General features: G+C 34.5%; 2 protein-coding genes across 8 annotated transcripts in view; one reads left to right on the forward strand and one right to left on the reverse strand.

Annotated features, from left to right (window-relative positions):
• CEP126 (centrosomal protein 126) overlaps positions 1-5,544 on the reverse strand; it is an 87,446-nt gene extending 81,902 nt beyond the window's left edge. For all 6 annotated transcript variants that reach the window (XR_012488413.1, XR_012488414.1, XM_074304431.1 and 3 more), the window contains exon 1: positions 5,339-5,544. Coding sequence is in view for 4 of the 6 variants with exons in the window: in XM_074304431.1 (XP_074160532.1) it covers positions 5,339-5,451 (113 nt within the window). In the remaining 2 variants the exon portion in view is untranslated. The remainder of the gene's footprint in view (positions 1-5,338) is intronic.
• Positions 1-23,170, forward strand: part of ANGPTL5 (angiopoietin like 5) — a 155,830-nt gene that overhangs the window by 121,019 nt on the left and 11,641 nt on the right. The window contains exons 1-2 of one of the 2 annotated variants that reach the window (XM_074304436.1): positions 16,433-16,509; positions 17,127-18,694. The exons of the other annotated variant lie outside the window; for it this stretch is intronic. Coding sequence (XP_074160537.1) covers positions 18,440-18,694 — 255 coding nt within the window. The 5' untranslated portion in view covers positions 16,433-16,509; positions 17,127-18,439. Of the gene's footprint in view, positions 1-16,432; positions 16,510-17,126; positions 18,695-23,170 lie in introns of those variants that run through there. 2 annotated transcript variants of the gene reach the window in all.

Below are 23,170 nucleotides of genomic sequence, written 5' to 3' on the forward strand. Positions count from 1 at the left end.
TCAGCAAATATAACTATATGAAAAATTATTTCCAGGAAAACTCAGGAGATATAACAAATATAACACATTTTAAAAAAATTATCATTAGCACAGTGGATAGAGCACAGGTCTTGAAACCAAGAGGATCTGAGTTCGAATTTATCTTCAGGAAATTAATATTTACTAGCTGTGTGACACTGGGCAAGTCACTTAACCCCAACTGCATTACCAAAATTATCAGTAAAGTGATTAATTATAAAAGTTTACTTTTTATATGAAGCTTTCAGAATTCAATACATGTAGAATAAGATAGAAAATGAATTATTTCCAAAATTACTAAAATTATCAAAGGGGAATATAGTTACTTATAGATTCTCAGAGGCTATCATTATTAGGTAGATTTCATCTATAAAATTTTAGACTATATGAACTTACTAATTATTTTTTTGAACACTTTGAAATTTACTTTCCTGAAATATAGCGTATACATCAGACTCTTCTTTCTATGACAAATTCTAATGAACTCATTTTCTCCAAGGTTCTCATGATTTCTATTTAAGTAACCAGTTCCTCCTTGATCAAATTCAGATCCTGAATAGCTATTGCTATTGTTGCATCCTCTACCTTTTAGAGAAATTATCACTAAAGAAACTCAAGAATTTTTCAATTGCTTTTAGTTCTACTTTTGATCAAGAGAGTGCTTCATTAGATGTTTAGATAGTTGAATTCTCCCATCACTACCATATCATGATTCCATGAGAGAGGTTTGTGATTTATTCCTTGGATTTCCATCTATTTACTATTTTTGTTGAGCAGAATTATATTATATTCCCATAACCACCCTTCTTTTCTCCACTGATCTTCATTCAAACACACTCTACCATTCAACAAGTACTTATTAAATGCCTATTATATGCAAAATAGTAGGAGATCTAGAGAGAGGTGACCACATAGATCAAACGACCAGAAATACAAAAAAAAGCCTTTCTTCCCTCCAGGATCATTACTCTCCCGCAGTTCCTGAGATGTCAACTATTAAGAGGCAATGGCAGAACCTCTTAAACCAACAGCAGGTAGTATGTAGTAAAGGCAGTTGGATAGAAAATAATTCCAAATTCCCAGATCCTGGACTCCAAGTACCTAGATGCATCCATGCAGAAGCAGTGGTGAAGGCATGCTGCAGTTATACATTCTTTCAGTTTAAAGTCAGATGAAGGAAACAATACTGTATGAGAGTTCCTGAAACTGAGTCTTTGGTAAGATTGGCACTGGAATTAGAACAGAAGCAAAGAGGATACAGAGAAGCAAATTATATTTGCCTTTGATTGCTTTATAACAAACAATGAAGTTTCTAGCCATGTTAACAGAGCACAAATGTTGACAGGTTCTTCTAAGATAAAAAGGCTTTGAGTATGGGTTCTGAAAAACTTTATGTATCAACTGAGGCCAAGATTAGGAAAATTCAAGTTGCTTTCAGGATGGCAATTTTTATTTTTGCCCATATTAACTCTTGAAATTCATCAAGTTTAGAGATTCTAAACCTCTTGAAACCCTTTCAAAGCTTGGCTTAAGGCCTTTCCTGACTCCTTCAGCTTAGTGCCTCCTAGTGATATATATTTCTTTATATACCTCATTTATTTACTACTTTGTGAACTCATAATAAAAAGCTATGCAATGGCCTGGACTATCTCACCTTTATACTGGCATTCCTAGGACCAAGGACAGTTACTGACACATAGAAAGCCCACAGTATTTGATCAACTGGAGTCTGATGTACTAGAGATTGTTCCACGAGTAGCAGCAACCCTGCTTAAAATAATTATGGACACCTGAAGCTACATTTAAGTGCTCACTGGACCTATTTCTTATGTTGTATTTTCTTCATTAGAATGCAGGTTCCTTGAGGTTTCCTTTAGGAAAAAGGTCTAGCCAGGTGTTATGGTGACTTCTAGCACAATTGTGCATTATGGCAAGAGAAAGTCCCTAACTCTGTGTGCGGACTAGGAACAGGTACTCAGTGGCAGGTGTGTTACCCATTTATGCAGTGCTAAGTCACAGATTTTTCTTATATTATATTATATTATATTATATTATATTATATTTATTATATTATATCTAGGGGAATGGTTTAAGACTAGGAAATCTCAGAAGCCCTAGGCTGTATACTGAAAGAATAGCAACCACAGAATCAAGAAACAGCTTTGTGACTAGCTTTAGGAGTGAAACAATCACAAATCCAGCGCTCAGGTCTATCTGAAGCCTACAAAATAATCAGGAAGTGAAGATCAAAAGGGAGCCTGCAGTTTGGTTACTCTGAACGTACAGAGCTTTCCAGATTGCTAGAGATGGCTGAATCCAGAAGCTGTCTATTGCACCTCTAATAAGAGGCAAGCCCTCATTTGTGGTGCTCAGATTCAAACAAAGTTCAATAACTTGCATAGCTCAAGATCAGGAATATCATACTCAAGACTTCTGGATCAGACCAATCTGGGCACACTGAAAAACTTGCAGGTTCTTAGCCTAAGCTGTTTCCAAGTAATACAACCTTAAGAAAACAACATAAAGATCCAAGGATACATTAAACAGGGTCAAAATGGCTTATCCATTTTCTCCAGAAGTAAACAAAGCTCAATTTTAACAACAAGTCTCTGGTTAGGAAAGAAGGCTGGAAAAAAGTAGCAAAGAAAAAAAATCTGACCAGGAAGAAAAATTAAGGCAATGTGGAATTTCAAACACAAACCTAGGGGAAAAAAGCTAAAATATCTAAAAACAACAACAACAAAAGGAAAAAAATAGCTTGGATACAATTAGAATTCCTGGAAGTGATAAAAACGAGTTTTAAAAAATGATTTTCATGAATGAAAGATGGAGAGTAAACAAATGGAAAAAATGGGAGTTCTAGGATAAAAAAATGAAATGAGAGCTATAGAAGGAAGAGGTGGAAAGAGAAATATCAGTTTGGAAAATGAGGTACTACACCTTACAAGTCTTACTAAGTCTTGTGTCAACTCAGAGTAAGTACTACACCTTACAAGTCTTACTAAGTCTTGTGTCAACTCAGAGTAAGCAGAACCCTGAGAACAATTTATATCTAATGACAACATTATAAACATAAACAACTTTTTAAGACTTAAGAACTGATCAGTGCAATGACCAACTATGATGCCAGAAGACCAATGATGAATAACATTATCCTCCTACCTGAGAAAAGAGATTTATGAACTTAAATTTAAAGTGCAGAATGAGACATTTTTTAAACAGTTAATATGGCATTTGTTTTTGATTAACTATACATATTTCTTACAAGAGTTTTTTCTTTTTCTTTCATTTTTAATGACTGGGGTGTGTGGATATAAATATTCTGGGAGAAAAATGTTAATTTAAAAAACAAATTTTAAACAAAGTATTGTTCTTTATGTTTATGAGTATATTATGTTTAGTCTTATATAGTTACATATATATACATATAGAAGGGGGAAAGGAAGCAAGTTTGCATTGTTAGAAAAAAAAGAAGTTTACGCTATCATTAAATTTAACTAATGCCTTTTCATTTATTTTTAGGATACTTATAATATGTATAAATATACTATATTAAATGTCACATGAAATAATTATAAATTTCAGATACATATGTGTTATTCAAGTTTTAGATAGACACCTTCATACTGAATGGCTTTCTCAAAAAATTACATAAAAATAGAAGTTTGGGAAATTGTTGTAGCTGACATTTGCAACAGGGGAACTTACAATTTAAAATAAATGATGGTAAATTTATTGCTGACTTGAATAATCAACTGCATTGCTGAGTCAAGGCCTCTAGAGGGAGTCTCATAATTATTTCTATGAAAGGGCTCTAATAGAAAAACTGATTCCAATTTAAGAGGGGAAATGAACTTTTAATAATTTGCCTCTTTTACTTAATATTCTTTTAAGAAACTACTGTAAGGTGGGATCACTGTAAAGGACAATGGAGAGAAAGCAGGAACTTAATTTTAATTTTGCTTCCATTTACGCTGAGAGAATGATTTTTGGATTAGAAGGAACAGAATAAAAATAGCCAATAGGATGATGGAACCCAGTTTATCAGCATAATGCAAAGCTACTATCAGGGTTGTTTTTTTTTAAAGTTTTGATAAATATTTCATCAAAATTGTTTCCTTGTGATCCTATGTTTTTTATTTTATGCATTTAAAAAAATTCTTGTGAAAAGGGGCCCATAGCCTTTTCCAATCTGGCAAGTAGAAGGCAAATAACAGTAGAGGACTTCTGGAGATTGGGGGAATTCTTGTTCAGGTATGGCTTATACTAGGGCACCTCAGAGGTGATCATAGCAGGCAGGTTTTAAGATCTGAAAGACATGGGTTCAGGGCCTGCCTCTGACAAACTATTGTATGACCATCCACCAAATTCCCAATGTCTCAAATAATTTTCTAAGATATAAAAAGAAAGTTGCTACTATGTATCCTCAGAACTAAGTTTCCATCAGGAATACCAGAAGAAATTAAAGTTTGGAACAAATAAAAGTAATTGATACTTGTAAAAATATTACATAGCATCTTCATCATTTATCACGTTGAAAATCCAAGGCTTACCACAAAAAAAAAAAAAAAAAAAACACCTTTTAAAGGAATAAGCATAGTTGATATTTTACTGTTTTCTTACCACACACAATCTACCAGAACACCCTATTATGAAATGGTTAGGAAGTATGCATGTGTGTATATGTGTTTCTATATTTTAATTCATTCATTCCCCCACGTCTCTAAATTTCCACTTGTCTCATGTATATTACTTACTTTGTGAATTACCCAAGTTTCTTGCACCTCTCTTTTGTCAATGAGACAAACGGTTTGTGGACATAGGGTGAAAAAAAATGAGTTCTGAAGAAACCTTTTCATACCATTTTGGTGAAAAAGTCGGGTGAAAGGAAATGTCAAGTTGCTAAAATTTGGTACTGGCATTCATTACCTGTAATTTTCAGTTATCAAGAATTAAAAGATTCAGTCACTTTTGTGACACACAGAGGGGGAAAAACGCCAAGAAATGGACTTCTGAGACTAAAGGATTTTAAAATGCACAAAAATTAGCAAAAAACAAACAAATAAACCTCGGAATAAATAAGACTAAGGTAGCCCGGCAAAGGAAGGATCTGCCTTAAAAACTAACTTAGGCGTAGCTACACCTTATTTTCAAGGACAGACTGGGCAACAACAATCCCGATCAGACACTGATGACACAAGCACAAGCAGAGGGCGAGGTGGAGGGGAGAGGGCGCTAAGTCCTGGACGTGGTCATTCAGAGCCTCAGAACTGATTATCACCCATCACCCTTTCAGAAGCTGCTCGCCAAGGAAGGATACTGATATAAGTTGTTCCCTTGGGTAAAGTTGCTTCTCCAGTGGGGGCCCGGGGAGGCAGGCGCAGTGCCCGATCCCCGGGGTGGGCTCCTGGCCCCAGACCGGCCCGTCAGCATCTCTCAGCCCAGAGCCGCTTCGACTCTCTGCTGACCCCCAGACGCTTCCCTCATGTCAGCTGCGCGGTGCCCTCCTCCCGCGTCCCCTCTCCCCTCCCCCCACCCTAGCCCTCCCTTCCCTCCCCTCCCTTCCTCTCCCCCACTCCCTAGATCCCCGAGGCCTCGAGTTACGAGTGCTGCAGGGTGGGCCGCGCCAGCCCCTGCTCCCGCGCAGCGATTCTGCAGGTGGTGTCAGCGGCAGTGGCGATGACAGCGACTGCAGCAGCAGCGGCGGCGGCGACCCCGCCTGGCAGCGGCAGCAGCAGCAGCCCCGCCGACTCCGCCGCCGCCGCCATCTTGACAACCAACAGACGCCGCTACCCTCGCAACGGAAACTAGGGAGCAAGAGCTGGGGGAGCCCAGTTCGGGGTGGGGGGAGGGTTGGAGGGGAGCGAGGACACCGAACACCTCGGGGGAAGGGGGCGGGTCCGCGACCGAGACGGCGGCCAATCCGAGGCGCCGGTTTGGCCTCGCGGGGCTCCCGCGGGCCCCGGAGCGGGGCGTCGAGGGAATTTTGGGGTAGAACGGAGAACGTCCTGGAGAAGCGGTCACTGTGACGGAGTTGGGCCACCCTGCTCTTAGAGGAATCCTCGGTTCTTCCTGACGAAAGATGTGGACGGGTGGTAAAGTCCTCCGCTCTCCACCTCACACTCTTCACCCGGTTCCCCACTTCAGCCATTACATTTGAACTTCTTTTCTGGTACCCTGACGGGCTGAGGAGCCACGGTTTGGGTTCTCAGCCCCTCCCTTTGTTGAAGCGGCCCTTCCCTTCCAGCTCCAGACCCGTGGCTCCTGCCTTTACCACAGCCACTAGCCAACTTCATCTGGTGTCCGCACCTATTACCAGCTTTAGTGTCACAGGGTTGTGATGGTTACTGCCTCTGAAACGCCGATTCTCTCTGGCCCTCGGTCTTGGCGCGGGACTGTGCTGTTTTGTTTTTAAAGATGAGACTATTATAAGGAGAAAGTCAGAGAAAGAGCTAATAATATGACAAATTTAAATGGCATTTAGGCCATCTGCTTGCTAGCTACAATAGTATAAATCCTTGGGGAGGGTGGGAGTTTAAAAGCATTTGTTGGATCCATCATAATGGCACAGTCAAGTTGGTTTTCAGCCAATTTTCTTGCTGAAAATTTCCACATTCGAACCAGAATACACAGACCAAATAAAGATTATTCACCCACAAGTAAAAGTTCCTGTCAGCTTACACAGTTTGAGAGTTGAAGTAAAGAGTATTGTTTTCAGTTGAAATTATTAAAAATACCTCCTCCACCATCCCCTCCCCCCAGAAAGGAATGCCATAACTAAGTGGAATATTCCTAAGATGCTGGCATTTTAAAAGTTCCACATTTAATCTTTTATAGATTAAGATAAAATTAAAAAGGAAAAAAAAAAAACAAAAACAAAACAGGCATCATGGTATATAGTGCAGGGCTTCTGGAACTTTTTCCATTCGAAAAATCTTTTCTCCTGAGAAATTTTTACCTGACCCCAGTTATGTAGTTATATAAAATAGGCATACAGATCAAAATTTGCAGATAATAAATTATAATTTTGCAACCTGCAATTCACTTATAAATAAGGCCTCCAAAAAAGGGTATAGAACCATTGTTTAAGAACCTGGGTACAGTGAAAAAAGGGGTAGTTTTCGAAGATCTGGCTTCAAGTGCTGGCTTTGAAGATCCTAGCTGTAATAGCCCTGAACAGTTACACTTACCCACCCGTTGCTCCGAAGTAACTTTTTAAGATAATAAGTATCAAAGTTCTGATATGCATTGATAGAGATAATTTCTACCCTGATGAAATCATTGGGACTAAGTAAACAAACACTGCCTTCCTATGTGTAGCATGTCAAGGGGATAGAAAATAGACGTAATAGGTGAATTGTCTAGGGAAAAACTGAGTGTCATACCGATCTTTAGAATCTGAAGGGAGTTTACGGAAATCGGATTTAGAGGTTGAAAGGACCTTGTCATTTAGTAGAATTTCCTAATTTTAAAAGATAACATCCCAAAAGTGAATTGCTCAACACTGCAAGGCTCTTCTCACCATTCTCTATTCCTACTATTTGGCCTCACATGAAATGGTTTGTCATAAAGTACAATACGAGATGTATAAGAAAATGGAAAGGATTATCCTGAAGATCTGTAAGGTGTCTGATGGTGTCTGAAAATTGATTGAAGCATTTTTTTAAACTTTATTTTTCTTGAGATTGTTGTTTGTTTTGCTCTGTTTTCTTTGACAACATGTATAATATGGAAATGTTTTGCATAATGACTTTTTTGTTTGTTTGCCTTCTCAATGAGAGACTGTGGGGAGTTAGGAAGGGAGAGAATCTGGAATTCAAAATTTTAAAAAACAAATGTTAAAAATCATTTTTACATATAATGGGGAAAAATAGCCTTGGGAGATGAATGCCATTGCTAACTTTATTTTACAAGAGAGGAAATGAACCTTGATATAAATTAAGCAATGTGACCATGGTAACACAGCTAGCAGATGTCTGAGGTGAGATTTGAATTCATGTTTTCCTGATTTTAAGTATCACTGTCTGTCTACAATGTCAACTCCTTAGCTAATAATAAATTTTTGTTTAGTGAGAGTTGGAAATAATGTTAATCTATTATTTTTCATATAGCGGTATCACAGTTATAATGTGCTGACTGATTAAAAATATATTTGTTTATAAAAATAGACATTGCCCAGCTATCTTAAAATTCTAGGATTTGACACAGCATTTGCTTACAATTGTATTTATTTTATATATACTTATTTATGTACATGCTTTCTCCCCTGAGTTTCCTGTGAGCACTGGGACAGGGACAGCACTTTTCTCCTTAAACCAGCAACTTTTTAGTGTCGAGTCCCATAGCAGAGCTGAACTTCGATCTTGGGCCACTTTTTCTGCTTTGAGTTTCTTTAAGTTTAAGCATAAGTGACTAAATAGTGATTTTGAAATAGTGCAACTTTAAGGAAGCCTTATGAATCTAAAAGGGTAGCTTTTGGGTCCTTTAGTTAAAGCTGATTGGCAGAATGAGTTTGCAAATTGAAGAGGATCATCACAACTCTATCAGGCTTACCAGAAGGAAGACATGGGCCTAGAGGGAATTGTTTGGATAGAGACGAAGTGAAATGTGAAATGCTGATTTAGCATTCCCACACAACACTTTTATTTTTTGATGTTTAAGTCTAAATCTCCCTAGAGAATTTAAAAGTAGTTAAAGTTATTTCTGCAGCTTGTTTGGGTGTTAATGTGCACTTGTATGTGGGAGAAATAAATAGTTGTTTTATATCTGATTTTTATTTTGCACTAATTATCTTCTGTTTTCTCTCCCCTCTCCCTCAACACACCTTTAATTGAATATAAGATTTAAGGAGGTTTCCCTGTGGTTCTAAGGTTGAGGCAGAAAAAGACAGAGATAATGAAACCAAAAACAAACAAAAAGACTGAAATTGCTTTTCAGAGCTCAGGCTCCTCCCACTGAATATCACTGAGTCTCACTGAGTCTAGTAGAACAGTGAAAAGGAGGTTCTAGTGTTTCTAAGCCCCCTGTGCCAAGCAGTAATAAGTTATTATTAAATATTATATTCTGTTTCTTTAAAGAATAAATTCAAGAGCTGGAATTAGAACCAAAATATCTTGACATTTATTTAGACTAGTGATCTTGTCAGAGAGATGTTTTCACATGACATTTTTCTTCTAAAAATGTTTTATAGCTGTCTTTTGTCCTTGAAATCTTCTCGTGAAGCTGCCCTGATTCAAATACAAATAAGAAAGCAATGATATCAAAATAGAGTGAAATTGAAGATTATATAGGAAGTAGCATGCACTAATGGATAGAAAGCTGGCTTTGGATTCTGAAAGACTTGGTTTCAAATTCTGCTTCTCAGTAGTGTAACCCTGGGAAAGTTACTTTACCATTCAGAGGCAATTAAAGCTTTAAACTGATTGATCAAATCAGTCTACATGTATTAAGGACTCTCTTACCCAGAATTCCCTGTACCATTGAAATCATAGATCTAATTTAAAAAATGAGTGGCCAATTATTGGATGAACAATTACTGATTATGAAATTACCAAAATATGTGATTTGATCACATTTCAAGGCAATTATTTTATGCCACTAAAATCAAGGGTTATTAAAAGATGTTTAGGATCATAATTCTAGAGCTACAGGACATCTTAGGGGCTCTCTAGATGTAGAAATGAGCATTTTACAGATATAGAAATGAACAAAGGAAAGTGTTATTACATATTACAAGAACCAAGTCTACACTGAAAAGCAAGGCAAGGTTGATATTAAAGTGTTTTGATATCTCATCTGTAAAACTAATATTCCTGAGATTTAGGTCCAATAATTATTGTTATCTTACAAATCCATATATTGGAAATTGCTATCATTATACTAAAGAGTTGAAGATTCCCAGCATTCATTTTGCCTATTCAAGGCAACTTCCAATCTCTCAGATTGATAACCTCAGTATTTTTCTCAATTTTTCATTCTCTCTTACCCATGTATCTAATCCATTAACATTTCTGTCTTCATAACACTCCTTGCATCTGGCCCCTTCTCTCTCCTCATAGCTACCAGTTATGTTGCTATGAATTAATTTACACCCAGAGCAGCTCTTCCAGGAATATGTTGGAGCCAGCTCAAGCTAGTTCTCAAGATCCAGTTGTTAAATTTTTAATATGAGTATTAATGCCTCAGAAATCAGCAAACGTTACAAATTGGGACTTAAGAAAAGGATGAAGAAAATGTTAATAACTCAGATTAATCTTAAAAGTATGCCAAGATTTTTTTTTGCCATTATTGCCATTATTATTATTATTATTTTGGATAGCTGATTATTAAACAGGAGTATACCCCTGCCTCCCATCTAGATTACTTCAATGGCCTCTTAATTGTCCTTTCCATTTCAAGTATTTTCCAACCTTAGGGAATCTTCCACATTGCTGCTCAGATGATTTTCATTAAGTTCATATCTAGCTATATCACTCTTATGTTTAAATTACTATAAGCGCTATTATTTAACTTCTATAAACCTATACAGTCTTGCACCAACCTATCTTTTTAGTCTCATTGTACCTTACTCTTCCCACTTTACTCAGAGATCCAGCCATATTGGCCTTTCCTCTGTTCCTCACACTTGATATTCCATCTCCTGCCTTTGTTTTTGCCACCCTCTATATCTGGAATGAACTTTTTCATCACCTCTAGCTCATACAATCTCTCTCTTTCTTCAAGGTATAACTCAAACACTCTGTCCTCTGTGAAGCTTTTTCTGATGCCCTAATCGGCTAATATTCTCTTTTAAATTATCTTGTTTACCTTCCTTATATTATTTCCTTTATGTTTATTCTTGTGTATATATGTGACTGTATCTGTGTCCTCAGCACTTAAAACAGTGCCTAGTATAGAAGAGGTGTTTAATAAATGCTTGTTAGTTGATTAATCATTGATTGATGGTTGGTAAGTACTTGGAGGGGTATAATTATACTATAAATCATAACCAAGACTGATTAAATATGGATAGATATTCAGTGGATAGTATAAACCTATATGGTAAGTTACCAACCAGAAGAAACTTTCCTACCTTTAATTTTTTTTTATTATACCTTTTTTATTGACAGAACATATGCATGGGTAATTTTTCAATATTGTCACTTGCAATCACTTCTGTTCCAACTTTTCCCTTTCTTCCCTCCATTCCCTTTCCTAGATGGCAGACAGTTTCATACATGTTAAAGCATATCTTAAATACAATATATGTGTACCTATTTATACAGTTCTCTTATTGCATAAGAAAAATTGGATTTAGAAAGGTAAAAAGAACCTGGGAAGAAAAACAAAAATATAAGCAATCCTCATTCATTTCCCAGTGTTCTTTCTCTGAGCTTAGCTGGTTCTGTTTATCATTGATCAATTGGAACTGAATTGAATCTTCTCATTGACGAAGATATCCACTTCCATCAGAATTGATCCTCATCAGAGTATAATGATCTTCTGGTTCTGTTCATTTTACTTAGCATCAGTTCATGTAAGTCTTTCCAAGCCTCGCTGTATTCATCATGCTGGTCAATTCTTAGAGAACAATAATATTCCATAACATTCATATACCACAATTTACCCAGCCATTCTTCAATTGATGGGCATGCATTCAATTTCCAGTTTCTAGCTACTGTGAAAAGGGCTGCCACAAACATTTTTGCACACATGGGTCCCTTTCCCTTCTTTAACATCTCTTTGGGATCTAAACCCAGTAGTAACACTTCTGGATCAAAAGGTATGCACAGTTTGATAATGTTTTGAGCATAGTTCCAAATTGCTCTCCAGAATGGTTGGATCCGTTCACAACTCCACCAACAATGCTTCAGTGTCCCAATTTTCCTGCATCCCCTCCAACATTTGTAATTATCTTTTCCTGTAATCTTAGCCAATCTGACAGGTGTGTAGTGGTATCTCAGAGTTGTCTTATTTTGCATTTCTCTGATCAATAGTAATTTGGAACCTTTCATATGAGTAGAAATTGCTTCAATTTCATCATCTGAAGATTGTCTGTTCATATCCTTTGACTATTTATCAATTGGAGAATGACTTGATTTTTTATAAATTAGAGTCAATTCTCTATATATTTTGGAAATGAGGCCTTTATCAGAACCTTCAACTGTAAAAATGTTTTCCCAGTTTATTGCTTCCCTTCTAATCTTGTCTCCATTAGTTTTGTTTGTACGAAAGCTTTTTTATTTGATATAATCAAAATTTTCTATTTTGTGATCAATAATGATCTTTAGTTCTTCTCTGGTCACAAATTCCTTCTTCCTCCACAAGTCTGAGAGGTAAACTATCCTATATTTTATTTATAATCTCATTCTTTATGCCTACATTATGAACTCATTTTGATCTTATTTTGGTGTACACTGTTAAGTGTGGATCCATGCCTAGTTTCTGCCATACTAATTTTTGGTTTTCCCAGCAGTTTTTGTCAAATAATGAATTCTTATCCCCAAAGTTGGGATCTTTGGGTTTGTCAAACACTAGATTGCTGTAGTTATTGACTATTTTGTCCTGTAAATCTAACCTATTCAACTGATCAACTAGTCTGTTTCTTAGCCAATACCAAATGGTTTTGGTGACTGCTTCTTTATAATATAGCTTTAGATATGGTACAGCTAGGCCATCATCATTTGATTTTTTTTCATTAATTTCCTTGAAATTCTTGACCTTTTGTTCTTCCATATGAATTTTGCGATTTTTTTCTAGGTCATTAACATAATTTTTTTTGGAGTCTGATTGGTATAGCACCAAATAAATAGATTAGTTTAGGTAGTTTTGTCATCTTTATTATATTTGCTCAGCCTATCCAAGAGTACTTAATATTTTTCCAATTGTTTAGATTTGACTTAATTTGTATGGAAAGTGTTTTGTAGTTTTGCTCATATAGTTCCTGACTTTCCTTTGGCAGATAGATTTCCAAATATTTTATACTATCGGCAGCTATTTTAAATGGAATTTCTCTTTGTATCTCTTGCTGTTGGATTTTGTTGGTGATGTATAAAAATGCTGAGGATTTATGTGGGTTTATTTTGTATCCTGCAACTTTGCTAAAGTTGTGGATTATTTCTAATAGCTTTTTAATAGAATCTCTGGGGTTTTCTATATCTGCAAAGAGTGATAGTTTGGTTTCTTCATTACCTACTCTAATTCTTTTAATCTCTTTCTCAACTCTTATTGCCGAAGCTAGCATTTCTAATACAATATTGAATAGTAATGGTGATAGTGGGGAACCTTGTTTCACTCCTGATCTCATTGGGAATGGTTCCAGTTTATCCCCATTACATATGATGCTTACTGATGGTTTTAAGTAGATGCTATTGACTATTTTAAGGAAAAGTCCATTTATTCCTATACTTTCAAGTGTTTTTTAATAGGAATGGATGTTGGATTTTATCAAATGCTTTTTCTGCATCTATTGAGATGATCATATGGTATTTGTAAATTTGGTTATTGATATAGTCAATTATGCTAATAGTTTTCCTAATATTGAACCAGCCTTGTGGCTTCCTGGCATAAGTCCTACTTAGTCATGGTATATTATCCTGGGGATGATTCTCTGCAATCTTTTTGCTAATATTTTATTTAAGATTTTTACATTGATATTCATTAGGAAATTGATCTATAATTTTCTTTCTTTGTTTTCAACCTACCTGGTTTATCAATTATATCAATACCATATCTGTGTCATATGGTAGGACTCCTTCAATCCTTATTTTTTAAAGTAGTTTATATAGCATTGGAGTTAATTGTTATTTAAATGTTTGGTAGAATTCACATGTAAATCCATCTGGTCCTGGGCATTTTTTTTCTTAGGGAGTTGATTAATAACTTGTTCTATTTGTTTTCTAAAATTTGACTGTTTAACCAATTTGTTTCTTCCTCTGTTAATCTGGGCAAGCTATATTTTTGAAGGTCTTCATCCATTTCTTTTAAGTTATCAAATTTATTGGCATAAAGTTTGGCAAAGTAACTCCTAATTATTGCTCTAATTTCCTGTTCATCAGTGGCAAGTTCTCCCTTTTCATTTTTAAGACTAATAATTTGATTTTCCTTTTTCCTTTTTCTAATCAAATTTATCAAGGTTTTATCTATTTTGTTTGTTTTTTCATAGAACAAACTCTTAGTTTTATTTATTAATTCAATAGTTTTTTAACTTTCAATTTTATTAATCTCTCCTTTTATTTTTAGAATTTCAAGTTTAGTGTTTGATTAGGGGTTTTTAATTTACTCTTTTTCTAGTTTTTTTAGTTGCAAGCCCAATTCATTGATTTTCTCTCTCTATTTTATGCAAGTGGGCCTCCAGAGATATAAAATTTCCCCTTATTACCACTTTGGCTGCATCCCACACATTTTGTTATGACATCTCATTATTGTCATTTTCTTGGGTGAAATTATTAATTGTGTCTATGATTTACTGTTTTAACCCAATCATTCTTTAGGATGAGATTTAGTTTCCAATTATTTTTTGGTCTATTTTCCCCTGGCTTTTTATTGAATGTAATTTTTATTGCATCATGATCTGAAAAGGATGCATTTATTATTTCTGCCTTTCTGCATTTGAATTTGAGGTCTTTATGTCCTAATATATGGGCAATTTTTGTATAGGTTCCATGAACTGCGAAAAAGAAAGTATACTTTTGGTTTTCTTCAAAGATCTATGATGCCTAACTTTTCTAGTATTCTATTTACCTCTTTAACTTCTTATTTATTTTGTGGTTTGATTTGTCTAGTTCTGAGAGTACAAGGTTGAGATATCCCACTATTACAATTTTGCTGTCTATTTCTTCTTGCATCTCTTAACTTTTCCTTTAAGAATTTATATATTACACCACTTGGTACATATATGTTTACTATTGATATTGCTTCATTATCTATGTTATCCTTTAACAAGACATAGTACTCTTCCTTATCTCTTTTAATTAGATCAATTTTTACTTTTGTTTGATCTGAGAGTAGCATGGCTACCCTTGCTTTTTTTGACTTCACCTGAAGCTTAGTAGATTCTGCTCTAGCCTTTTACCTTTACTCTGTATGTGTAGCCCTTTTTCAAGTGTGTTTCCTATAAACAACATATTGTAGGATTCTGACTTTTAATCCAGTCTGCTGTCTACCTCTGCTTTATGCGGGAGTTTACTCTATTCACATTTAATGTTAAAATGACTAATTCTGTATTTCCTGCCATCTTATTAACCCCAGTTTATTCGTTTCTCTTTCTTTCCCCCTTACCCTCCCCCCCCAGTATTAAACTTGTGAGCACTACTTGCTTCATACAGCCCTCCCTCTTTAGGATCCCTTCCCCACCTTAGAGTCCCTCCCCTTTTCTTAAACCTTTTCCTTACAATTTCTGTATTCCCTTATATTAAGCTTACTCCTTCCCTTTTCACTTTTCCCCTCCCACTTTTTAATGAGGTGGGAGAAGTTTCTGTATAAATTGAATATGTCTAATATCTTTCTCTTTAAGCCAATTCTGATGAGAGTAAGATACACACTATGTCCATCCCCCTCCCTTTTTCCCTCAGATATAATGTTTCCTTTGTCTGTGAGATGTAGTATCTCTACTTTTCCCTTTTTCTAGTACAATTTCCTTTCCACCTCTAGCTTCTTTTTTATATTATAACAGTAAAACCAAATTATACATATATTCTTTACATGTATACTTATAAGTCATATATATATATATACACTCATAACAGAAATATAGTTCCCAAGATTTCTTTTTACCTTTTTATGTTTCTCTTGAGTCCTATATTTGGAGTTCAAACTTTTTGTTTAGTTCCAGTTTTTTTGTCAGAAATAGATGGAATTCACCTATTTCATTGAATGTCTATCTTCTTCCCTAGAAAAAAATGCTCCTTTTGGCTGGGTAAGTTATTATTGGCTGCATACCAAGTTCCTTAGCCTTTCAGAATATCAGATTCCAGGCCCTTCAATCCTTTAATGTGGACGCTGCTAGATCCTGCATAATCCTTATTGTGGCTCCTTTGTATTTGAATTGTTTTTTTCTAGCTGCTTGTAGTATTTTTTCCTTGGTGTGATAGTTCTGGAATTTAGCCACAATATTTCTTGGAGTTTTGATTTTTAGATCTCTTTTAGTAGGTAATCTATGAATTATTTCAATGTCTATTTTACCCTCTGTTTCTGTAACATCTGGGCAGTTCTCTTTGATGATTTCCTGAAAAATAGTGTCTAGACTCTTTTTTTCATCATAATTTTCAGGAAGTCCAATAATCCTCAGATTATCTCTCCTAGATCTGTTTTCTGGATCTATAGTTAGTAGTTATCATTACCTAAGGAAAATTGGTGAGGACTCCACAAAGGAATTTCTAGTGACAAGAGCTTTCTGACCACCTACAATTTCCACATTTGTGTCTCACTAGGTTTATACTTTAAACTTGAGCTCACTCTAACCCAGAAATCTTCTGTGTACAAGGGAAGAGTGTTGCCTACATTTTGATGGAGGTAGATAATTTTGTACCAATTCTTTCTTCTTCCTATATTATAATATATATAATATATCCTATATTCTGAATTTTTATTATGTGGAGATTCATGGGTTATCCTTAAAATAATAATAGATTATTTGTCACCCTAGTACTCAAGTAATATTAAGAGATATAGAGGAAGACTGTCAGAATACTCTGTCAGGTTTTCTGGGAAGACAGGAATAACAGTTATTCAGAAATAAGAAAAAAATATATAGATAATACATATATATATACATACATATGTGTATATATATATATATATATATGTATATATATATATATATATATATATATATATATATATAATAAGAAAGCATGAATCTGTGCTCTTGTAGGGAATCACCATATTGATTAAATCTATTAAATCATTCATGTATTAAAATGTTGAATTATAGAGTTGCATATATACATTCAATAAAATACCCAAGAATAAAATGTTCAATATAAACTTTTCAGATATGACTTCATGAAATAAAAAAATATATATTTTTATTTTATTTATTTATTTATTTACTGGTTTGTTTTTTTTTCACCTAAATATTTAATTTGACAATTAACTTTGTGGAATTTGTCTTTGTGTTATTTCCCTAGGCCATCTGTTTTTGTCTATGACTAATTTTGGAATTTGAGCTCAACTGCCTAGTTCTCCAAGATGAGCTGTTATTGTCCACGTGGACAGCTATTCTTAGAAACGTACACCTCAAGCACACTCAGATTTATGCCCAGACAGTTATACCTAAAAGAATTATTTCTGATAGTGTACATATTAACCAAATGATTTCTAGGACTATTGCCACATTTTTACTGTTGAATAATTGTCCTGCTTTGGTGAATTTTCCTAATGATAATCTAGAAAGTGTTCATAGTTTAATATGCAATAGATACACACTGTAAAATGCTATACAAATAAGAGATGTTAGATATAGGTAGATGGGAGTTCAGAGTAATTTGCTTAAAATAATTGTAATTTGTTGAATCACTGATGATGCCTAGTTCTGACATGGACTTGATCTATACAGGAAATATAAAGAAATTTATATGGTTAATATTAATGTAAATGAAACAGACATTAAAAATCTCAATTATATCATTTATGTGCTAAGATTGATCAAATTAACTGATTATCCTTACTCTGTGTATAATGAATGAAACTTAACTGGTTTTAGTGTGATCACAGGATCATGGAATTTATAGATCAAAAAGACCTTACAAGTCATCATTTTACAAATAAACTGAGGCCTGTAGAACATAAGTAAATGATTTCACAAAATCATAGAATCTAAGAGTATGAAAGACCTTAGAGAATATTTAATCAAATTCACTACTGAATTGGAACTTTTTCCACTTACAGAAAATAAAAAAAAATTTTTTTCTGGTCGATAATGAACATATTAATTTCCATAGATGCAGGTTATCAGAGAAGCATTTTCCCCCAAATGTAAGAAAAGCATACTTATGACATATAGACATTAGAAGGAAGTTCCTTACTAAATATTTTAATTTTTGAGTCATTATTAGAAAGCTTTGATTTTTAATAAAAATAGCTACCATGTATAGCTATAGGTAGCTATATCTATATATCTATATGTAATTACATAGCATATCTAAAAATGACTTAAAGGGCAAAATCCTATGTTAAAGTTCTAAGTGTTCTAAATGATCTTTTTCAGAATGCCAGGTAGAATTAATGTTATTATACTCTTTTAGATTTGGATTTCAAAAGCTGATGAATTCTTTTCTATTCACTTAGAATAGTCTGTGTATTCTAATTATTTGAGGGTTAGGGATAGAATTACATATTATGTAACATGTCTTAAACAGATCCATTAAACTCTAATATATCACCTACTTTATACTTTGTGTAGTTATTCCTGAACACCAAATCAGATGCCTATGTTTTAAAAATGAGTGGTGTTTTAAAATCTGGAACTAAAGAATTGGGGTGTTGGCTTCTATTTGTGTTGTTCATCTTCCAAAAACTTTTAACTGAAGAATCTGTGCACTGCAGTTTTTTCCAGAGTTGGAATCTGAAGCAGTGTTTTCATTTCTTCAAGAAAAATATGGTATCTCTAAGCCTAACTTCATCAATATGCCTAAATTTATATTTTTTTATATGGGGAGAAAGTGTGCAAAGTAATTGCATACAATTTTCTACCATGGTAAGTAAATTATATTTTTTAATAAGAAGAATCCGATTAAGCAATTTTCACAGAAGAATCTACATTTGCAAAAGTTTCTTCTACTATTAATAGTTATGTAATTTAGTTTATTTTAATAAAATATTGAAATTAAATTTGATGGCAATTTTATTAGCATTTTTATGTTTAGACTATCATCCTTTATATGGAGATTTGATGGTCTTAAAATAATTTCCAAATCAATTTAGTTTATTTTTAAAAAAACAATTGAAGGACTGAGGTTGAAATGTGTCTCATGGCAATAATTAAGTTAATGGAATATTTGGGTAAGAAATAGACTTCATTTGAATGAGTATTTTGTACTTTAAATATTATATTTATTTTTTTCTAGAAAGTTAGGAAAAATAGCCCTGGAGAAAAATACCTATTATATATATCTATCTATATCTATTTATATCTATATCTATTTCTATATCTATGTCTATATCTGATAATTTAGACTTTATATTTTGTATAAATTTATTTGAGCTCCTTGATATTTTAAATTCCATTTTTCACATGTAAAATGAATTTATTAACTTCCAATATCAGAAGTTTTCATTTTTAAAGTGAATTGGCTGAAAAGTAACAAAGTAATAATTTAATTTTTCCTTAAAATTTAATTCTTTTAGGCTTTTCACATGGGCTTAAGCTGTATTTATATAGCCACCTATTTTAAGTTTTCTAAAATTCTCATTATATCAGTTTGCAACTTTCCATGTTGCAAAAAAGTAAAGAATAACTACTTCTTAAAGTGAGATTTCTATGCAAGTTTTCTCTTTCCTAAAGCTATTTCTAAATTCTTATGCATTTCATATAAAACTATTTTTGAACATAATTTTTCCATGATGCTTGTCTATTGTTTACAATAGTGATTACAATAGAGGAAGTCTGTGAATAGCTTGTGGACAGAGGTAAATAGAGAGAATAAACCTTCTCTTAATTTTTTCCTCTTATTCCCTAAAAGGAAGCTAAACCGAATGAGAGAAAATCCTATACTTTTGATTTTAGGAAAAAAACTTATAAATTAAAGTACCTAACTAGCAAAGATAGACCAACCATATGGCTTAAGACCATTTTTCATTTCCTATGAAGTGATAAATCACTAAGATTCAGATGGCTTACAGTGTTAGACTTTTTGGTGAAACTTTTGGCCTCCAAAGGCAAAGCTTACACTAAAGGAAAGTCATATTCCTTAAATCTTCCAATGAAAGGAGAAAGATGTGGTCTGGGAGATGTGTCTATACTATAGAGCAGGGTTTGTTTGTTTTTTTAAACTTTTTGTGTGTTGTGAAATTGTCAGTATGTTCTCTTCTCAGAATAATTTTTGAAAAAATGCCTTAAATAAGATGCATAGGAAGTCAATTTTGCTGAAATAAAGATGCAATTTCTTCCCTATTCAAATTCCTAGAATCCTAGAAATCTATCCATGGTTACGGACCCTAGCCCTAGGACTACTCCTCTTAGCTCTCCCCCCCCCTCCCCAATTCCAAAGGATGAAGGGCTACTACCTTCCTTATATGGCAAAACCTTGGTCCATAGTGCCATCTTCTGGTTATCTAGCAAATAAGTAGTTGAGGACTAGAAACTTTATCTTCTGTCCATCAGAATGTATTTCCTTGAGAAGGATTAATTTTCAGAAATACACTCCATAAAAGCATATTACCTAATTAATTTCTTAACAATTTTTACATAATTAAATACCAATTAATTCATTCATTAATTCATTTTCATTTCCCATTTCTGTATCTTAAACCCTGATTCCCACTCCTGCAGAGCAATCCAAAGTGCCCGTAATCCTCCCCATACTTTGAGCTACTCATATCCTTGCAGTGAACCTTGAGAGTCACCAACTATGATTCTGTAAGATGGAGGACCACTGGATCTTAATAGCTACCCTGTGATTGAGCCGTAAGGACCACAAACTATTCTGCCATTATAGCTTTCCTTCCACAGGGCCTGATCATTTGCTCTGATGCAATAGCTTCTGAGGCACAGGCATTTCCATCTGCCTTGCTGATTAAGGATTTAAGATTTTCCTCCTATCCTGCCACTGTACACTTAGGGTCATTGTGCCTTTCCCTCCATACTGCACCTGAATGTTTATCTTTTGTCTCTCCCAATTAGAATTTCAACTTCTTGAGAGCAAAATCTTCTTGTTTACTGTTTGTATCCACATTAGCACTCTGCTTGGCACATAGTAAGCACTTAATGAATGCATCTCAATTAATTTATGGTTTGGTCATCTAAAGAGAGGTGATGGTGAAGAATGGAATGTCATTTATTCTCTAAGGACCATAGAGAACTTGACATTTACTTAGCATTTCTGCTTATAATGGAATCCAACAACAGATACTTCCTGTTGAGTAATATCAGTGCCACCTGGTTGCCATGAAACTTTGAAAAAGGAATGGTTAGAAAGTAAGTGGACAGGTAACTGAAAGAAGAGACAGTCATGGCAGAGAGGCAAAGAAAGAACATCCAGGAGCAGTGTGTGGTTGATGGAATCATAATCTTTAGAGAGGTCAAGGAGAATGAGGTTTGGATAAAGAAAAGGGGATTTATCGATTAAGAGATTATTCTTCACCTTGGAGACAGAGTAGTTTTAGAGAAGTGATTGAGTTGGAATACAGGTGAGATTGAGAAGAAAAAAAGGAGTGGTAAGTTTAAAGGACCATTTCTAGAAGTTTGTGTAAAAGAAGAAATATAGGAAAATAATTTGAGAGAATGGATGACAAGGTCAAAAGAAAGATTTTTAAGGATGAAGGAGACAGGCATATTTCTGGCATTCAACGAATGGATCAACAAGCGTTTATTAAACACCTTATTAAACGTTAAAGGAGAAAATGAGTAGAGATTGAGAATGAAAGAAAGAATTGTGAATGAGAAAATCTAGAAGAGATCAAGAATACTTAATAGAAGGGTTAGCAAGAAGTTTTACTTCATTAGAAACCGAAAGAAAGAAAAAGAAGCTGGGAGAAGATAGAGAAGGATTTCCAGATGTGAAATGGTAGGGAGCAGAGGAGAGAGAGAAAAAGGAGTTCTCAGTAGATGTCTTTATTTTCTTAGAAAAATAGGTGATGATGTTCTCTGCAAGGAGGGAAAGAGAGTAATAGAAGTGGTTTGGAGATGAAATGACTTGGAACAGAGGAAGCCTTTAGAGAGGGAGTGCTGTGGATAGAAGACAGAGCCTGCAGATCAGAGTTCAAATCTGGTCTCAGACTTTTTCTAGCTAAGTGACCCTTGGTAAGTTTGCCTCAGTTTCCTCATCTGTAAAATGATCTGGAGAAGGAAATGCTGAGTCATTTCAGTGTCTTTGCCAAGAAAACTTCATGTGTTGTCACAAAGAGTTGAACATAAGTGAAATGACAAAACAAAAAGTCATTGTGGAGAATATGATCTAGAGACAATCAAGGAAGAATAAAAGTTCCATATATCAGCAAGGGTCTAGGAGAGATTTTTTTTTTGCATAAAACCTATGATTTGACTGGTATAAGAAACTGTGAGTAAGGAAAAGCTTTACCAATGAAAAGCAGAACCTTGTCTACAATTTGTAGTAAAAAATCTGCCTGAAGAAAAGACCATAAGCACCTGCTAAGTTGTTGTTATTGTTTTACAAAAGGTAAAGTGAGATAGGTACTGCTATTATCTTCATTTTACAATTGAGGAAACTGGGACAAAGATTTCGTGACCTGCCAGGCTCATACTAGTGTCTGAGACCATATTTAAACTTTCTAACTCCAGGCCAAGTGCTTTATTCCTTTGTCCTTCAGCTATTTCTCAGTGTCTAAGGTAGTGAGAGATTGAATGATTTGCCCTGGATTAAGTTGACTTTTATCAAGGGCAGAATTTGAACCCAGGCCTTTCTGACATCATATCATATTGTCTTTCTAATTAAATGTAGATGACAAAATAGTGAGCATAGTCCTACAGTTGCATTTTTTTTTCCAGAGGGGCAAAGTCAGCAAATAGTGGCATTTAACCAGAGTTGGGATTTGGAGAGAGAAGTGGGTATAGGTTTAGGGAAAATGAGATGGAAAGAGTAAAAATAGGAAATTGTGATTGAAGAGAGGAAAGTAAAAATTTTATATCTTTTGTAGAACAAAGATTATAGAGATGGACATCCTTGTATGTTGCTGAGGTAGAGTGAAGAGAGAGTTTACAGAAATTTAGGAAATTGATAAACTAAAAGGTCAGAATATTCAAGAGAACATTTATATGTATTTGTGTGTGTGTATAATATTTGTATATAATAAATTTGAAAATTCTCTTAAGGAAAATGAATTTGAAAGTATGTTAAATATTTAATATATTTGTCTAATTTGATCCAGATCACAAGAGAGTGGTGTGGGAACACTCATTATGGAAACCTTTTCTGTGATAAAGATCATCTCTGTAATGATGCCAATGAGCAACTCATCTCTAACTTACAGTCTAAGAGAGTTGTCTGAGGCATGG

Source organism: Sminthopsis crassicaudata, chromosome 3 (genome assembly GCF_048593235.1).
Source record: "Sminthopsis crassicaudata isolate SCR6 chromosome 3, ASM4859323v1, whole genome shotgun sequence".
Taxonomy (NCBI): domain Eukaryota; kingdom Metazoa; phylum Chordata; class Mammalia; order Dasyuromorphia; family Dasyuridae; genus Sminthopsis; species Sminthopsis crassicaudata.